Below are 18152 nucleotides of genomic sequence, written 5' to 3' on the forward strand. Positions count from 1 at the left end.
AGAATTTTGCCTGAATGTTGTGGGTGCACATGCAAGATATTTGTATAATAAGAACTTGAGAAATAATATTGGGGGGGTTAACCTTTTGAGAAAACTTGGGTAATACAGAGAAGCTCCGTAGGTTCAGAAACTTAGAGTGCATGGCATGGAGCTGAGCTGGGGGGAGTGTTGAGATATCAAGCTCAACTATAGTGTGGATATGGGTGACATGCCAGGATGACAACTCCATACTTATGCCGGTGGCATGGCTGGTGAGATTACAATTGATATGCTGCTTGTGGTTTACAAGATGTATGATAACATGCCACTTTGGTGTACTAGAGTTATGGCATAGTTATAATGCCAGGTCATGTAGTCAAGTTTTCACTATGGACACTATTGATTCCATCAGCTACCTAATCATTTCCCAAATTGACACTAAGTCAGTGGGGGTCACCCTTATTAGCCATGTAGTTGAATCTTTGAAGAAACACATGCTTCACCAACAAGAATAACCCAAGTTCCATGTGACAAGCTCATTTAAGAGTAGTAACCTCTCGCGTTCGCTATTGAAACAGGAATACGTAGACCTCAGGAAGCACATACAACCACAAATACAAAAAACTGAAGATAACACTAGATTGGGTCCCAACTTCCCCCCCAAGCATATGCCAAAAGCATCCTCACTTTAGTATTTTATTCCATCAAAAATAGATTACATGGCTATTTTTAGCCAAAGCTTGCTTTACAAGCTTTCTTTTTACAAAAATTAGATAGTAAAATATTTCAAAAATCTCACTCCCATGATAGTCCTCCTGATTTAGGAGACAATCATCCTCAGTTTGTAACTATCAGCACATACGAGTGATCAATCACATTAATCGTTCCCACATTGGATTCACTCACAATGTCATTACATATTTAAGTGGATTCACTCCCACATTGGGATTCACTCACAATGTCATTACATATTTAAGTGGATTCACTCCCACAATGGATTCACTCTCAATAATTAATTGGATTCACTCCCACATTGAACAATTAATTGGATTCACTCCCAATGTCCTCACATGCGTCGCACTTGCCTTAGAGTTGATCAGATTCACTCACAATAATCAAAACTCATAGAACCTTTGCACATGTCACACATGTCTTAGAGTTGATTGGATTCACTCACAATCAAACTTCCATAACCTTTACATACATCACACATGTCTTAGAGTTGATCGGATTCACTCACAATCAAACTTCTACATTGGATTCACTCACAATGTTTTCATACGCGTCACACGTATTCACAGTGTATACCACACATGTCACACATGTCACAACTGGTTTCAATCACAACCAACTAGGGTCACCCTCTAAAGAATCAGATTCACTCTCAATTCTTATATCACATTGGGTTACCATCATCAAGAATTAATTCAAAAGAGTTGATCGGATTCACTCACAATCAAACTCACACATGTTACAGTTGATTGGATTCACTCATAACCAACACTCAATTTGTGATAATTTATCCATCCACAAATAAATATCACTCGTAGACGTAAAAAAGACATTGTATCAAGGACTTCTATGTGTAATTAATTCTAGTGTCCCCCATACCACCAAAAATTATCCCACACAAATCTAGAGATAAGAATGCATTGAAATACTTCACACGGGATTAATCTCATGTCCCATACCACAAGACTAATTCATAGAGTGAAAAATTCATAAAGTATATTTCAAGATGGAAGGGCCAGTTCCTCCGAGAAGTTCTACTTTTGATACATTAGAACTCTCCTTGAAATTTGCAAAAAGTCTTAAATAAATTCATTACAAAGATAAACAAATGAATATGTTACCCTAAGAGTCGGAGTAGTCGTCGTGGTAGTCTTGTTCTTTATCATCATGGAGTCCAAGTGAAATAATAAATATTAAATAAAACTTGATGGCGAAAAATAAAATCCAAAAGTAAGAGAGTTTTAGCTTGATGCATTGTTGGCTACAAAATGAAAAGGCTAAGAGAAATAGAGAATTTAAAATAATTTGTGAATAACTAAAAACGTATTCTCAATAAAGATAAGGACTTATCGTGTGTAAGTCGAGATGAAAATTGTTGGAAGCTCCATGGTAGAGATCATTGGCACATCATGCATACACCACACATAACATGAGGCCTACACTCATGCATAAACTCAAGACTATTATTTTCATGATTACGACATAAACTGCTTAAGTAATAATCACACAGCCTAGAATAATGTTTGTCCAGGTTAGGTGTATAATTTGAAAGTCTACCCTAATGGAGGTGAGAAAATAACTAAAAGCATGGAATCAAACGATTGATCAAAAGCATATAACAATGATTATAATCGTTTGACAATAACGCTCAAATTGATCTCCTCTCATGATGCCACTAGAGTGATCCACATATCTATCAACACATCTAGAGTCAACGTTTAAATGATGAAAGTATAGCTCTTTCTCTCTCTTTTTCTTCTTCTTTTCCTTTTTGTCTCTCTTGTTATTTTTCTTCTTCTTCTTCTTCTTCTTCTTCTTCCTCTCCTTCTCTCTCCTCTTGTTCTCATTTTTCTTCTTCTTCTTCTTATTTTTCTTCTCCTCTCTCCTTCTTCTTTTTCTCTTTTTCTCTCTCCTCTTTCTTCTCTCTCCTTCTCCTTGTTCTTCTCTCCTCTTTTTTCTCTCTCCTTCTCCTTTCCTTGTCTTTCTTCTCTCTCCTCCTCCTCCTCCTCCTCCTTTTCTTCTTCTCCTTTTTCTCCTCTCTCGCAGTTCATCTCACATTGTCACACACAACTTGCTTTTTATCCCACATGATGTTTTTTGGCACCTGGCGTAAGGGTATAAGAGGAGAAAAGTTCAACTTTTGTTTTCTTCTCTCGAGGAGACATCCACGCGTCTTGTGATGGCCTTGAGGCGTGCTATCAACGTCCGTCACCATTATGTGCTGCCGTATTCAATGGGTGTGTTGAACGTTTTCCGTCGACCTATGGCGCATGTGCCATTGTCGGTCGGTGCCCAGTGACAGTGTGTTGAGTGCCTTGTTGTTGCTCTGACCAGTGTCTCGTAGTAGTTGGATCATGCCAACGTTGCTCTGAGTACTTAAACACATGGACTTGTTGGTCCCGAGCCGTCTAAGTGCCCCACACACAACTTTTTACGAACAGATCAGCTCTGATACCACTGAAATGGGAATACACAAACCTATGGCACATGTGCCATCGTCGGTCGATGCCCGGTGTGACGATGCGTTGAGTGCCCTTGTTGTTGCTCTGACCAGTGTCTCGTAGTTGGGACTTGTGCCTGGAGCGGCATAGCCAAGCTCTGATACCACTGAAACGGGAATACACAAACCTCGAGAAGTGCATGCAACCACAAATACATAAAATTGAAGAGAACACCAGATTGGGTCCCAATTGCCCCCCCAAGCGTATGCCAAAAGCATCCCCACTTGAGTATTTTTATAGTATTTTATTCCATCAAAAATAGATTACATGGCTATTTTAAGCCCAAGCTTTCTCTACAAGCTTTCTTTTTAAAAAATGAGATGATAAAATATTTCAAAAATCTCACCCCCGCAATAGCTGTCAACTTATAAAGCTAAGGATAAAGTGGCTATGTAAGAAGCGAGCTCAAGAAAGCCAAAGAAGTCTACAAGCTTAAGCATGAGCACATAATTGTTGAGGCTACATACCCTTATTAAGCCCAAGCTTTCTCTACAAGCTTTCTTTTAAAAAAATTAGATAATAAAATATTTCAAAAATCTCACTCCCGTAATAGCTGTCAACTTATAAAGCTAAGGATAAAGTGGCTATGTAAGAAGCGAGCTCAAGAAAGCCAAAGAAGAAGTCTACAAACTTAAGCATGAGCACATAATTGTTGAGGCTACATACCCTTATTCAGCACACTCTTTCCCTATACCTGCTGTAATTAAACATCTTCTTACCAATCTCCATCCCCACCTTCTCTAGCACATCCTTAAGTACATCAACACCTCAAGGCTACCCTGGCTACCCTCCTCTCCTTTGATGAATTAATTAGATTCGTGGATCCTACACTCATCTACTCCATTGCATCCCATCAGATCATGCCCAACCTCGCCACTTGGTGACATCTGATTTTACAGAGGAAGGAAGAGAGGAAGACCACTTTCTTGAATTGATGCCCACCCTAGACCTTAACTATCCACTTGAAGATCTACTCCACTTCACCTTGACACACATGAAAACCCTCATTCGGTGAGGTGTGAAGTCACCCTAACCACCAGTCCAGCACATGCCCTAACCAACAACCAATTAAGTGACATCCACCCTTGACTTTAACTATCCACCAATTGAAGAAGATCTACTCCACTTTGCCTTGGTAGACATGAAAAACTTCATTCGGCAAGGTGTGAAGTTAGCTTAGTTGTTGCAACACATGACCACAACAACCAATACCACCCAAAGGGAATCCTCCGACTATACCAAATTATTTACACTTCAAGCAAGCCCTAGCCATTAGAGAGGCCAACCATTGAAACCTTCCATGTGGCATACCTCGAAGATCTCTTCGAGGGGAGGATGAAGCCACAAAGTCGTCTTATGCCTTCTTCTCTTGAGCCATGGGCCTGAAGGCAAAGAGCTTGATGATGACATCGCCTTGGTGGATGATAAGAATGCTTAGAATAAGTCCCCTAGGTATGAGGACCCAAAGGGTGACAAAGAAGCCTCAGCCAATCCCAAGCATGAAAAAAAGTGTCCATAGGGAATGAGCATAGCGCCAGAAGGCATCGAGTGGTGCCAAAATACAACTTCCTCATTTCCACCATCCCACCCAGCACCCCTCCTTCCTCTCCACCCCAAAACCCCACATAACCACCTCCTTCGGGATCCAACAACCTTCAAGCCTCTCCCTCCATAGGGTCATGAACGGTGGCAAACCATAGCCGACACCACCAATTAGTTTTAATACTTTCTTGACTATATTAGAGGGTGACATTGGTTAGATTGCAAGACTTACAAGCTAGCATGAACAAAGAGGATGCATTGAAGGATACTTTAATACTTTCTTGACCATAGCCGACACCACCAATTAGAGGGTGCATTGGTTAGATTGCAAGTACCTCTTTGTCACCCCTTCCCCTCCGTCACACACATGAATCTCTCGTGGATACTAAGATGGAAAATTGTTAATTTATGTGCTATGAGGCATTACTATCAATGACCAAGTTACCATCTGCCTCTGCTTCCACTACATTTGGTTGCCTCAATCAATGCTCACCCACACAACTAAAAAGAGGTGGTAATAATGAGATTAATTTTATTATACAGAAAAATGTAAGCTTTATGTCTAAGAAGTATTTCCTTGTGTGGGATTAGTGTTTATCTTTTAGTGACCTAAGATATTATTATATTTCCCCTATCTGTGGAAAACTTTTGCACCATGTAATGGCATTGTGCTCATTTTCAAGCACTATAGCCACCCCTCATGTAACGCTCTTTCATAAATGGAATGGTCATGAGTGTCCTCATCAAGGTTATAGGTAGCAACTTAAAGTGGCCAAGCAAGATGGTGGGCTGAAAAACTTATTGGCCATGTGGGTGATCATGATTTGACGATATAATGTAAAAAGTACATCACTTGTGATGAATGTAAAATCCCCCACCACGAGAACAAAGTTTGATACCTTTGAGCTATTCAAAACGTTGGAAGATGTTTGCATCATTTTTCTTATGAAGTGGTTTGTATGTAGCTGTTACATGATGTGTGATATGCATATTAGCTTTCATCTTGATACCACCTCTGATGACTTTATCATGTGTTCAAAGAGCCTTGTAATATATTCAACTCACAAATGAGTTTATTCAAAAAGATTTAGAAACAAAGTAGAGGTTTGGTGCTTGCATCTTTTTAAGTATATCTACTTTGAGATTGATTGAAGAGACCATTTGTTGAGCCAAAAAAGCATAATTTATTTCTTAAAGAATGATCTAAGGTGAAAAGCGCACTAATTAAGTGGCTTGGTGGGTGAATAGATTCCTTTTTTTACTTAAAAGAATAATCTAAGATGAAAAGTAAGTGGTGTGTTGATAAATAGATTCCTGTTTTTTCCAAAGGAAGTATACTTTATTTAAGGAAAAAAGGGATATTTACATCACATTAGGTTTAAAGCATGTGTCTCCTTCAAGAGTGGCTGCTCTTACTAGCAGATTCCTTGTAGACATAGCTTCAAGAGTGGCTACTCTTACTAGCAGATTCCTTGTAGACATAGCTGCAACATTGTTTCCAAAAGTTCCTATGGAGAATTCTTTACTTTTTCTTTTGGATATTCTCTCCACTTGGACCATCCTCTCACATTGTACTCATGATTTTTTTGCAACCACCATGTAATTGTGAGCTTCCCAAATGGTGTTCATGGCAATTTCTTTGTACCATTGCCACACTTTCACTAAAGCACGATTCAACTTCTTGGTGCCTCTCCTAGGAGGGCTTGTTTCCTCAATTGAAAGCCTCTTCTATTCTTGCTCTGTCAAGCCAAATCTTGATATACCCTTGAAAGAGGACTAATCAATGAGCCTCCACAAGAGATGAAAAACATCTTATCGAGATCTTTTATAGAAGGGGCACAACATATTAATATTTATCTAGCTACCTATGTGATCCCCAATGGTGCGCCTCAATTGGTCAATGTGGATGTATAGAATTTCTTGTGCTCCTTGCACATGCCATGAAACTTTTTGGGCATAGAAGGAACTCAAGACGTGCATGGAGGACAAGTGGGAGTAAAAAAGAAGAATACGTAGTTCCTTATGAAATATAATTTTTCCAAGCACATTTACAATTTCTAGGTGTGGAAGTAGGGTCCAAGTAAAAAAGTACAAGGGCACTTGGTTTCTTATACTATGTCATTACTTTGAGCATCCTTATTGATGCTCTAAGTAAGACTTTTGTAGACAAGTTTAAAGACAAAAAATCTTTAAGCAACTTGGTTTTCACCATTAGAGAACATTGAAAAATATACATATGTTGGACATTTCTTTAAATTCAAAGTGAGGTAAAATCTCAATCAATTTTAATTTTAGCTCTAGTAGAATGTACTTTGAAGAGTCTAAACCTAGTACTTGTCCTTAAAGTTTCTAAGTGAGGGTGGGTGAGACAAGTCATTGTAAGGCTTGTTATGTTGGAGAAGTTGGCCCGCTATAAAGGGCTTGGCTTCTATGCTTAATAAAAAACTATTTCTTAAAATGAATTAAATAAGGCAATTCAATAAATGAACTAGTTTTTGTTATAAGACCACATGCTAAAAATGATGGTTTTTTTAAACTACAATGTAAAAGTATCATCTCCCTAAATTAAGAACAACAAAAAATCTTGCCTTTTTCTAGCACTATTATCGGTATTAGGTGAAGAAGGATAGTCACTACTATGGCCTAGCACTTAGAAACCTCATGGAGAAGCATCTGCCACATATGGAGTATTGCCATGAGTGGAGGGGAGGTGGAAGGGAACTTTGAAGAGGTGAATTGAGTCTTTGTCCCCACAAAGAGAGTTGGAGGAAGCTTTGATCGTGAAAGTTATTGTTGACTTGTAAAAAGCCCACGGTAACACATTAGCAAAATAAGGAGTCCTTTAGAAGCTCAATTTGTCTTGTGTGCAAATGGAATGGAAGAATAAGGGCATATATGTATGCATGTGCACTGGGCACGTATACACATGATACACATGCATACATATACACATACGAATGCATACACGAGCGCGTGCATACACACACACACACACGTATATGCATGATACGAATGCATACATGAACACACACACACATTATAGGTACTGTGCACACACAAATACACGCTTGTATATATGTACACACGGGCTGAGCTTCGAGAACACAATGCACACTTTATATGAAAGGGCATACATGTATGTATGTACACATGGGCCAAGATACACAATGCACACCGCATATGAAAGGGCATACACATATAAATGTAAAGCTCGCCAAGGAATTACACACCCAAGGACCTCAAGGGTCAAATGCACGTAAAGGAGGGGTGGTAAATGCAGGAGCTTTTAATTAAGTGCTTGGAAGGTGCGGCCGTGGGGCATTTGGCATGGCATGACGCTGAGCATGACATTGCATTTTTGACAGGCCAGCGTTGAAATCCGATTTTTTGCAGCTCGCGCCTGGTTCACAACTTCCTAATTTCCTCACTAATCCTCCACTCTGTGGCCAATTAGGTCTCTAATCCGACGCTCGACACCTCATCTTGCATCTCAATTTCGCGTTGCCAGTTAGATCATCGTCGGAGTTAACTCAAGAATCGGTTAAAGTGGCGCAGAGAGAGTCATTCTGAGCTTCTTGACGTGTGTTTTGGGAGATATCTGAGCTTTCTGGGCGAAATTAGAGAGCCAATCAAGCTAATTCGGCCCAGCTCTTGAGTGCCCATTATCAGATATTCATGATTTGGGCAAATGTTTTGGCGCCCATGATGAGGTTTTCCAAGGTTTTTGCGCCCAATCGTTGCGTGTGATCCAAAGAAGGTAGCGATGGGATGCCTGTGCAGTAAGCCAGAGGTGGCAGAGGAGCCGGTACCTAGCCCAAAGATCAAATCTTCCCGCCAAGCATCAGCAAGGTATTCTGGAAAACTCAATGTCTCGCAGCCCTTGAATTGCAATGGTGGGATAGCGGTGGCAGATCAAGAGAGAGAGAGAAGAAGGCATCATCATCATCATCATCATCATCAACAACAACAACAACAACAACAACAACAACAACAACAACAACATCAACAGCAGCAACACCATAGCAGCGGTCAGGTCAATCCGCCGACCTCAGGCCCCCTTGTGCAAGTAACTGACCCTTCCCTTGCTAGAAGAAGGGAAAGGCGGGCACCCTCCCATGTGGAAAATCCCTGGCTGAGCAACCTCCCCAAACACCATGAAGGAGAGCAGGTTGCTGCAGGATGGCCTGCCTGGCTCTCTGCTTTTGCAGGAGAGGCCATTCACGGCTGGATCCCGAGGCGCGCTGACTCCTTTGAGAAGCTAGACAAGGTGAAACTTCAAAGTCCTTGCTGAAGCATCTTCATTGCCTAATTTGACATTCTGTGTATCACTATGTATGTAGTTAATCTAAATTGATGAGATAAGTCTTGTTTGAAGAGGTTTGTTTGTATGGGGTGCTGAGCAGAACAATTTTTAGGCTATGGAGCAGGAGACAAATGTCATGCTTAGGATGCTAGGATTCTGACAATTATAACAGAAGCATGCCAGGATGCTTAGGATGCATGCCATGGTGTGTTGGTAATGGGTACTCAATTGTATTGTAAGAACTAAGGGTTGGGGGTACTTCTTAGAACATTAATATTATTGTAGGGTTGCTTGCATGAGAACACACCGGTGGGATTGATGCGGATAGAATAATTATGTCACATGCATTATGCTTGCATTACTAACGGCACACGTGCATTATGCTAGAGCTATTGATGGTACACATGCATTATTCTTGGGATATTGGATGGCACCATATGCACTATGCTTAAGGGTATTGATGCATTGGATTATCAATGAGACTGTATGTAGCACCTTTTTCTTGCACTGCATTTAAGAATAGTGGGCAATGCAACAAAGGTGCTGTTAACTTTATTTGTATTGTTTTTGTAGATTGGACAAGGGACGTACAGCAATGTGTACAAGGCCCGGGATCTGGAGTCCAGGAAAATTGTTGCTTTAAAAAAAGTCCGCTTTGACAATCTAGAGCCTGAGAGTGTGCGGTTCATGGCAAGGGAGATTCTAGTTTTGCGACGTCTTGATCATCCTAATGTTATCAAACTAGAGGGTCTTGTAACATCCAGGATGTCCTGCAGTCTTTACCTTGTTTTCGAGTATATGGAGCATGATCTTGCTGGACTTGCTGCGTGTCCGGGAATTATGTTTACAGAGCCACAGGTTTGTACTGCTGCAAAGTAGAGCAGCACTGTTGTTTGTGTGCATGAAGTACAAAATGAGACAAAGATGAGAGTGCTGTGCATTTGATGTAAAGACATAGTTTTGGTTTGTAACAGGTGAAATGCTACTTACATCAGTTGCTTTCGGGACTAGAGCACTGCCATACACAAGGAGTGTTGCATCGGGACATCAAAGGCTCCAATCTCCTACTAGATAATTCTGGGCTTCTAAAAATTGCTGATTTTGGTCTTGCGACTTTCTTTCGCCCTGATCAAAACCAGCCTTTGACAAGTCGGGTCGTAACACTATGGTACCGGCCTCCTGAGCTTTTACTTGGTGCTACCGAATATGGAGTAGGTATAGACCTGTGGAGCACAGGTTGTATTCTAGCAGAGTTACTAGCAGGGAAACCTATCATGCCAGGAAGAACAGAGGTGCTTTCCTTGCATCCCCATTTTATTTGTAAAGCTGTATTTGCTTGAGAACTTGGGTTTCAAGTCTATACTTGATTTGAGATGGTTTTATCCCCTAAATATTACTGCCACTATATATATATATATATATATATATATATATATATATATATATATATATATATATATATATATATATATATATATATATATATATATATATATATATATATATATATATAGAGAGAGAGAGAGAGAGAGAGAGAGAAGGGTTATGTCAATAGGAAAATGTGGCTATTTTGTATTTTAAAGTGATTCTTTTACTGCCCTTTCTGTAGGTTGAGCAGTTGCATAAGATTTTTAAATTGTGTGGCTCACCATCAGTTGCATCCCCATTTTATTTGTAAAGCTGTATTTGCTTGAGACTTGGGTTTCAAGTCTATACTTGATTTGAGATAGTTTTATCCCCTAAATATTACTGCAACTATATATATATATATATATATATATATATATATATATATGCAATATTTGAATGAAGGTGTGGCTCTTGGTTGGAGAAGGCCTTGGTCTCTTCTCCATAAGCCGGACTGCCAACGTCAAGGCGAGATCACATTGGTCCAGTCCCCTTGGTGGAAGCCCAGTGGAAGGGTGAGGTGAGGTGCATCCACTCATATAGCATGGGGAGGTCGAATGACTGCAGCCACGTCAATCCGCCGCTAGCAATTGTCTAGCTTCTGCTACCAAATATATATATATATATATATATATAGAGAGAGAGAGAGAGAGAGAGAGAGACGAGGGTTATGTCAATAGGAAAATGTGGCTATTTTGTATTTTAAAGTGATTCTTTTACTGCCCTTTCTGTAGGTTGAGCAGTTGCATAAGATTTTTAAATTGTGTGGCTCACCATCAGAAGATTTTTGGAAGAAGTCAAAGCTGCCACACGCAACTATTTTCAAGCCTCAGCAGCCTTATAAACGCTCTATTGCAGAAACATTTAAAGATTTTCCAGCTTCTTCTTTAGCTCTCCTTCACAAGCTTCTTGCCATTGAACCAGTGAATCGTGGAACTGCATCGGATGCATTGAAGAGCGAAGTAATTCCCTGTTGGTTTGCATGAAAAGCATAGCTTGGTCTCAGCAGCCCTTCACAGCTCAATGAGCTCAGAATGAACCTGGGCGCCTATATCTAAATTTCATTTGCTAGCCTTTGAACTGTTTTTCTTGTATAGAAGGCTTACTGATGGTCTTGTGCGTTGATGCATCCAGTTTTTCACCACAAAGCCATATGCATGTGATCCTTCAAGTCTGCCTCAATACCCACCAAGCAAGGAAATGGATGCAAAACTACGCGATGAAGAGAATAGGAGGTAATTGTTTCTTGCCAAGCCTGATCCTCCATGATATGGACAAATTACTACTTCTCATGTTAGAGGCTTTATTGCATGTTTGTCAGGCAAAGAAATGTAGCTGGTAAAACTCGTGGTGATGCTCCTAAAAGAGCAAGCAATAGGGATCGCACAAGCCGAGCCATTCCTGCCCCTGAGGCCAATGCAGAGCTGCAAGCCAACCTTCAGGTATGATTCATGAGAATACACCACATGCCTAGTATGTGTGTGTGTGTGTGTGAGAGAGAGAGAGAGAGAGAGAGATGCCTAAGGGTGGTCTAATTTTCTTCTGCAGAAGAGGCGTATCGCTGCTCTTCATGCTAATCAAAGTTCAAATATCAAAAGCAAGAGCGAGAAGTTTCCTCCTCCGCATGAGGATGGTGCAGTGGGATTTCTAATGGAGCCTCCTGGACAAGTTCAGATATCTGCTGAAAATCAAAGCAGCTCCTTTGTGCAGGCCTCACGGCATGTTGCACCCTCAACTGTATCTTCACGCTCAGGTCCCATGGGAGCTGGATCACGGAGGAAAAAGCTTGGTGGTGGTGAAGATGTTCGTATGGCTCCAGCTCGACCTGTACCTCGTGCAGCAAAATCTATGTCAGTTTCTGCATTTAATTCTCAGAGTGGGGACTTATCCCACTTATCGAGCATGATAGCAAACAGGGAAGTGGTGACAAGGGATTCACGCAAGGAGAAACCGAGTCACCGGCATCGTGAGAGGGATAGCTTCCTGGAGGCTGGTAAACATGGTGGCGGTGTACACAGTAGGAGGCTGGAACAATTAGAGCCTGCACAGTTTTCAGAATCATTTAGGAGGTCTTTGTCAAAGGATGGACGTCCACCTCTCCGACCTTCATCCTTAGCCAACTAATGTTGCCCCCCACAGTGTTGCTTTTTTAAGTACTTGAATTGCTTTGTCAGATTGCCCCCCACAGTGGCAATGTGGTTGCTTTTTTAAGTACTTGAATTGCTTTGTCAGAGCCAGGTTTCTGGTGGAAACACATGGTAAGTGTAATTCTGAATTTGTAACAACAAAGGTGCTTGTGCTCTGTATGTGGTTTTTAGACCACCTGGGTGAAGGCCTCAAGCACTGATGAATCCTGCATTGTACAGCCAGCTCTAATAATGATAATAATAACAACAAGTTCAGATCCATTTGAAATTTACTGCTCTAGCTTTTGAAGGGTAACTGGTAGCCTGCACATTGTCTTATTATTTTGCTAAGGGTTCAATTGTTGTACTTTTCAAGGTACAAGCCTTGAACATTGACACATCCTTGCACTAGAAAATGAGAACTTTGGGTTTGGAATATGTATTTGCATGGCTTTCTCTCTCTCTCTCTCTCTCTCTCTCTCTCTCTCTCTCTTTTTCTTATTGCTAGGTTTGGTATTGAAATTACATGCCAGCACTTCCCTATAGGGAGTGGGTAGATTCGCACCCGACACCTCCTCATTGGGAGCTGCAAGCTTTTGAGAAGAGTCAGTTGGTGAATGAGCTCCTCACCAATTTGCCTCACATGACTCTCATGAGTGAATTGGGGGGGTGGGGGGTTAGAGTAGCCAACTTTACTAGGGACATCCTAGTTGAGTCTACACTAGTCTACCCATAGACTTGCTCATGTGCCCCAACATTGGTTCCCCACACATAAGCTTATGCACAAATGCCCAAGATTAAAGCAACTTATCCACACCTTAACAATGCATAAAGGACCACATCGCATAGGGAGGCAAACATGCAAGATATCAAATTACCTCAGAGGAACTCACAACAACATGGAGATGTTTGTCACATATGCCCGAGCACACTCAATCCACCACCCCCTCTCATCTCATGGTTATAAAGTCGAAGTAGATATGTCAATGCCCATCAAAATTTCTTCAGTAATTCTAGAGGATTTTTCCATGCATGCATCCTTATATAAAATTTTATCCAAACCTTCCGCCGATAACACTTGCATGTGGATGCTGATGCTCCTCAAAATGTCTTGAGGATTTTTCCATGCATTCATCTTTGTATACAATTTGCTCCAAACTTCTCAAGAACACCAACTGCATATCCTCCTCACATATGATCTTTCATTCACAACACTTATGTGACTTTTGAGAATGATATATACGTAACATGATCATGAAATTTGAATAAGAGATAAACATTTTAGCTAGAGACTGATATATAAGTAACATAGGTGCGGTAGGTTGCCACTGGCAGGCATGTGCCATCTCGGTTACTACGAGTCGTTCCTATCCAACAGTCACACGATATATAAGTAACATGATCATGGACCTTATGTGTTTTATTGAGAATGTTATATAAGTAACATGATCATCAAACTTGAATAAGAGATTAACATTCTAGCCAGAGTCCTTTAGTGTCGAGATTAAGAGACACCATTCCATGCCACATTATATTATCAATTAAATACTACTTGAGACTGTGAAATTTAGCTTTTGCTCTGTATAATCTCTATTAAGACTTCATCATATGTACTCAGTGAAAATCATTCATGGTTTAAGTTACGAGTTTTGAAACATTATAGCCCTATTGTTCCTTGGATGTGATCACAAATTTGTATCCCATGTGACACATGCAACTTCCACATGTAACTGAATGATGGCTGCAAGAGCCAGCTTGAAAGAGTTTGTAGATTTGCCATGGGAAGAACTACATCACAACCTGCAGGCAAAGAGGCATAGCTACAAAAATTAGCATAATCACTCTACCATCAGAGCAACAGTTCACACCAACATATGTCGAGGTATTCAAGTTCACCCATGTATGTCAAGGTCTTCAAGCACCGATAGAGAATGAGTAATGAAAATCGATCATGCTACGAAGAGGAAGATCTCGTGAAGCAGTTTGGCCCCAAAGAGAGAAAGGCCAAAGATCACAAGATTGATGAAAATTATCAAAAACAAATTAAGGTTCTTTGAGCTCTTTAGCTAGTGCGAATATGGGTGACACACCAAGGTGACACCTCCACACATATGCCACTGCCATGATTATGGGTTATGTGCCATTAGTGGTTTACAGTCTACCACATTGGCTCACTAGAATTATAGTATAGTTATAGCACCAACTCATGTAAATATGGGAGCGACCTTTATACATTTTAGAAGGAGAGTAATTTCTCATATAGTATGTACTCTTATCTTTATGTTATAGTTGTTGAGAAGAGAAGAGAAGAGAAGAGAAAAAAATTCAGTCATCCATCTCTCTTGTGTGTGCTTGTCTACTCTTGTGTGTTTGCTTGCAAGGAGCTTAAGATTAGGGCCTCTCCCCCATATCCTTCTCATGGTATCAAAGCGTTGGTTCACATGAAGAGAGCTCAAGAGGCAAAGCAAAGAAAATCATTGGCTAGGCAACTAGTTCTAGGCAAACCCGTAATGAAATCCATGGAAATACTCTGCCATTTTTTCTCTGGAATAGGCAACAAATGTAACAATCCGGGTGACTTCACACACGAATTTAGTAACCTGACACTGTAAAAAATGTGTCACATAATGATTAACATGTTTCTTTAACTATGGCCACTAGTAGACACGTCTAATGAGCTCAACTATTTTCTTTATTCCTGAGTAGCACATGGACTATCGTGACATTCTCGCATCACTAATACCCTCAAATTATCTAAGTCCAAAACATATATCTTGTCGTTCCTCTTGAGAATTCCATTCTCAATGGTAATCTACATTTACCAGATAATAAATCAGACGAAGCTGATTCCTCATGTACTTGGCTAGCCTTTTTCCATAACGATTGAATATACATATCTATCTTTTGAGCTTCACGTATTCTATGAATGATCTCATTCTCGACTATACAGAAATTCATCTGATACATTACCCGAGACAATGCATCGGCAAAAACAAAATTTAATTTTCCTCATCTATACAAGATTTCCATGTGAAATTCTTGCATCAATTTGGCCTATCTTGCTGCGTGACTGCCTCTTAAATCCGACTGGTTATAAAAATACTTTAGTGTATCATGATCCATGTATACCTTAAACTCAGCTCCATACAAGTAATGTATCCACACCTTTAGTGCATGTATAACTTCATACAATCCAAGTTCATGTGTGGACCACTTGTTGTGAACTACTGAGTTTCTTACTTTTAAAAGCTACTAGTCGGTCTTCTTGGCTCATCATAGCTCCTATGGCAATGCTACTAGCATCTGTCTCAACAACAAAAGGTAATGATGGATCCACAATCTTCAACACGGGTGCAATTGCAACTGCTTGCTATTGAATGTCAGTCCAGACATAAACAATAGTAACTTGTAACACATTAGTCAATGGCGCTGTTATTTCAGAACACAAAATAATAAACTTTCTATGAAAACCAGATAGTCCTAAGAAAGATCTCAGCGTAGCGATATCTTGTGGAAGAGGCCATGCCAAGATCACTACTACTTTATTTGGATCCATCTTTATGCTTATAAAGTGTCCCAAATACTCAACTTCCTCTTTACAAAGGAAAGTCTTTTGTTTATTGGCATATAACACATTTTCCCTGAGCATGCCAAATACTGAAAACCAGTGTGGTTCATGCTCCAGTAAAGATTTACTATAAAACAAAATATCATCAATAAAATCCACCACAAATTTACCCATGAATGGCCTAAAGACATCATTCATTAACATCATAAATGTGATAGGTGCATTAGTAAGCCCAAATGGCATTACAAGGTACTCATAATGACCAAAACAAGTACAAAAAAGTAGTCTTAGATACATCTTCTTCTTTAATATGAATCTAATGATATCCGCTTTTTAAATCTATCTTATTGAAGACCTACTGGGGTGAATGAGACCTTTCACTAGGTACTCCTCAATCACCTTCGACACCTTGTTCTCCCCTCGACCAAAAGCATCCCGCATGGAGGTCTATTAACCGCAGTTGCATCAAGAACAAGCTCTATTTCATGCTCCACATTTCTACGCGGAGGCAAGGAAGAGGGCAGGTCAAATTTGAAAACATCAAAAAAATCCGTTAGAATTTTCTCTTGCAAAAATTTTGTGGCATTACAAGTTGGAGTTCCATTTTCATGCGTTTCTATTACACTTGGAACTTTTGGAACCCAACCTAAAAAGAGATACTTATAAGATATTCTTAGCATTTTTGTAGCAGTAATTAATGCATTCTTAAGCAGATCTCGCTCACCTCTTATGTGATGAGTCCTCCCCTCATGCATAAATTGATAGACATGCGTTGTTGCAAAGTCGATAAGAGGCTTCTTCCATGCATGCCATTCTTTCCCTAGCACAGCATCAAAACGTGCTAGTCGAGTAATGAGCTCCTCAAAGTAGGATTGAATGATGAGACCAAGGCCTACAACCTGTTGATCCTTTATCTTCTTGATAAGTCGAGAACTAACCACATTATGACTAGAGCACATATCGAAGAGTACCCTCATTGGTTTCCCTTCAACCAAACCCTTCATTACAATAAGTTATGTAAATGAAAACTGGTAAACACTAGCCTCTGAAGACTATCTACAGCCGGGTACCCGTTTCTCAATGGACACTGAGAGTATCCTAGTAGAATGTTGGGGTGTCTGCTCTCGAGTATCATCCAATAAATCCTCCTCGAGATCATCTCTGTGATTTGAATTTATAGGCTCAATGTTCATATTTACAGCTATGCGCTGCTTCTTTAATGGACAATCATGCCTTTGATGCTTTCCCATACAAGCATAGCATAAGCCCTCATTCTTTGCTTTCTCGAACTACTCGGGAGTGAGAGAAGATGTGTGGTCATTCTTTGCTGACACCTTTCTCTTAACTCCTACAAGAGTCTTTTGTAGATGAATGTACACTAGACATAGATGCCTTTCCCTTTTTCCCACTAGTGTACCTAGAAGCTTCATAAGTAGGTCGCATAAAATGAGACTTTGAACCTTGACCCACTGCCTGACTTTGACCTTTTCGACCATTTTTATAAACTAAAGCCATCTGTATAGCTCTAGATAATGTTTGACACTTCTCACGGCAGACTAGTGGTCAAAGTTTCTCATTTAAACCAAAGACAAACTTGTGTAATCTTCATAAGCACCTATCGATACTTATTTGCATACTCCTGAACTATGAGTTTCTTCTAAGAAATAAAAAACCAAGTATCAAGTACTCTACTTTGCTCATCTGGAGGCACAAAATTATGAATAAAAACATCTTGAAACTCCTCCCAAGTTTTTGAAATTGCCTTGTCCTTTTTAATTTTTCTCCACCAACAATGAACCATATCCTATAAATTATATGTAGCATGCTGGATTCTGATGTGCTCATTTATGATATATCAAATAAAGAAAAGCATTGCTCCCACTTAGAAAGCCACTAATATGTTGCATCAATTGTGCGAGAAGGTAAAGTGCTAGTGTACTTCAGTGGCTTCAAATCTTTTAAATGTAAGTTTTTGCTTTTATCCCTTTTTTGGA

At 40.0% G+C, this 18152-nt stretch overlaps 1 protein-coding gene across 1 annotated transcript; it reads left to right on the top strand.

Annotated features, from left to right (window-relative positions):
* Positions 1-7978: 7978 nt before the first annotated feature.
* On the top strand, positions 7979-12872 carry LOC147635981 (putative serine/threonine-protein kinase At1g54610). Its single transcript, XM_086801409.1, has 7 exons — positions 7979-9021; positions 9631-9915; positions 10032-10349; positions 11199-11426; positions 11599-11699; positions 11786-11906; positions 12013-12872. The coding sequence occupies exons 1-7, from the start codon at positions 8518-8520 to the stop codon at positions 12586-12588; spliced, it is 2133 nt and encodes a 710-aa protein (XP_086657535.1). The 5' UTR covers positions 7979-8517; the 3' UTR covers positions 12589-12872.
* The last annotated feature ends 5280 nt before the right edge of the window (positions 12873-18152 follow it).

Source organism: Cibotium barometz, chromosome 8, assembly GCF_041138505.1.
Source record: "Cibotium barometz isolate CiBa-2024 chromosome 8, ASM4113850v1, whole genome shotgun sequence".
Lineage (NCBI taxonomy): Eukaryota > Viridiplantae > Streptophyta > Polypodiopsida > Cyatheales > Cibotiaceae > Cibotium > Cibotium barometz.

Excerpts from the sequence above, each read along its gene's own strand:
- LOC147635981 (XM_086801409.1), top strand. The coding sequence starts at position 8,518 with ATGGGATGCCTGTGCAGTAAGCCAGAGGTGGCAGAGGAGCCGGTACCT. Across the intron at positions 9,916-10,031 it reads TTATGTTTACAGAGCCACAG|GTGAAATGCTACTTACATCA; the intron begins GTTTGTACTGCT and ends GGTTTGTAACAG. Across the intron at positions 11,907-12,012 it reads AGCTGCAAGCCAACCTTCAG|AAGAGGCGTATCGCTGCTCT; the intron begins GTATGATTCATG and ends TTTCTTCTGCAG.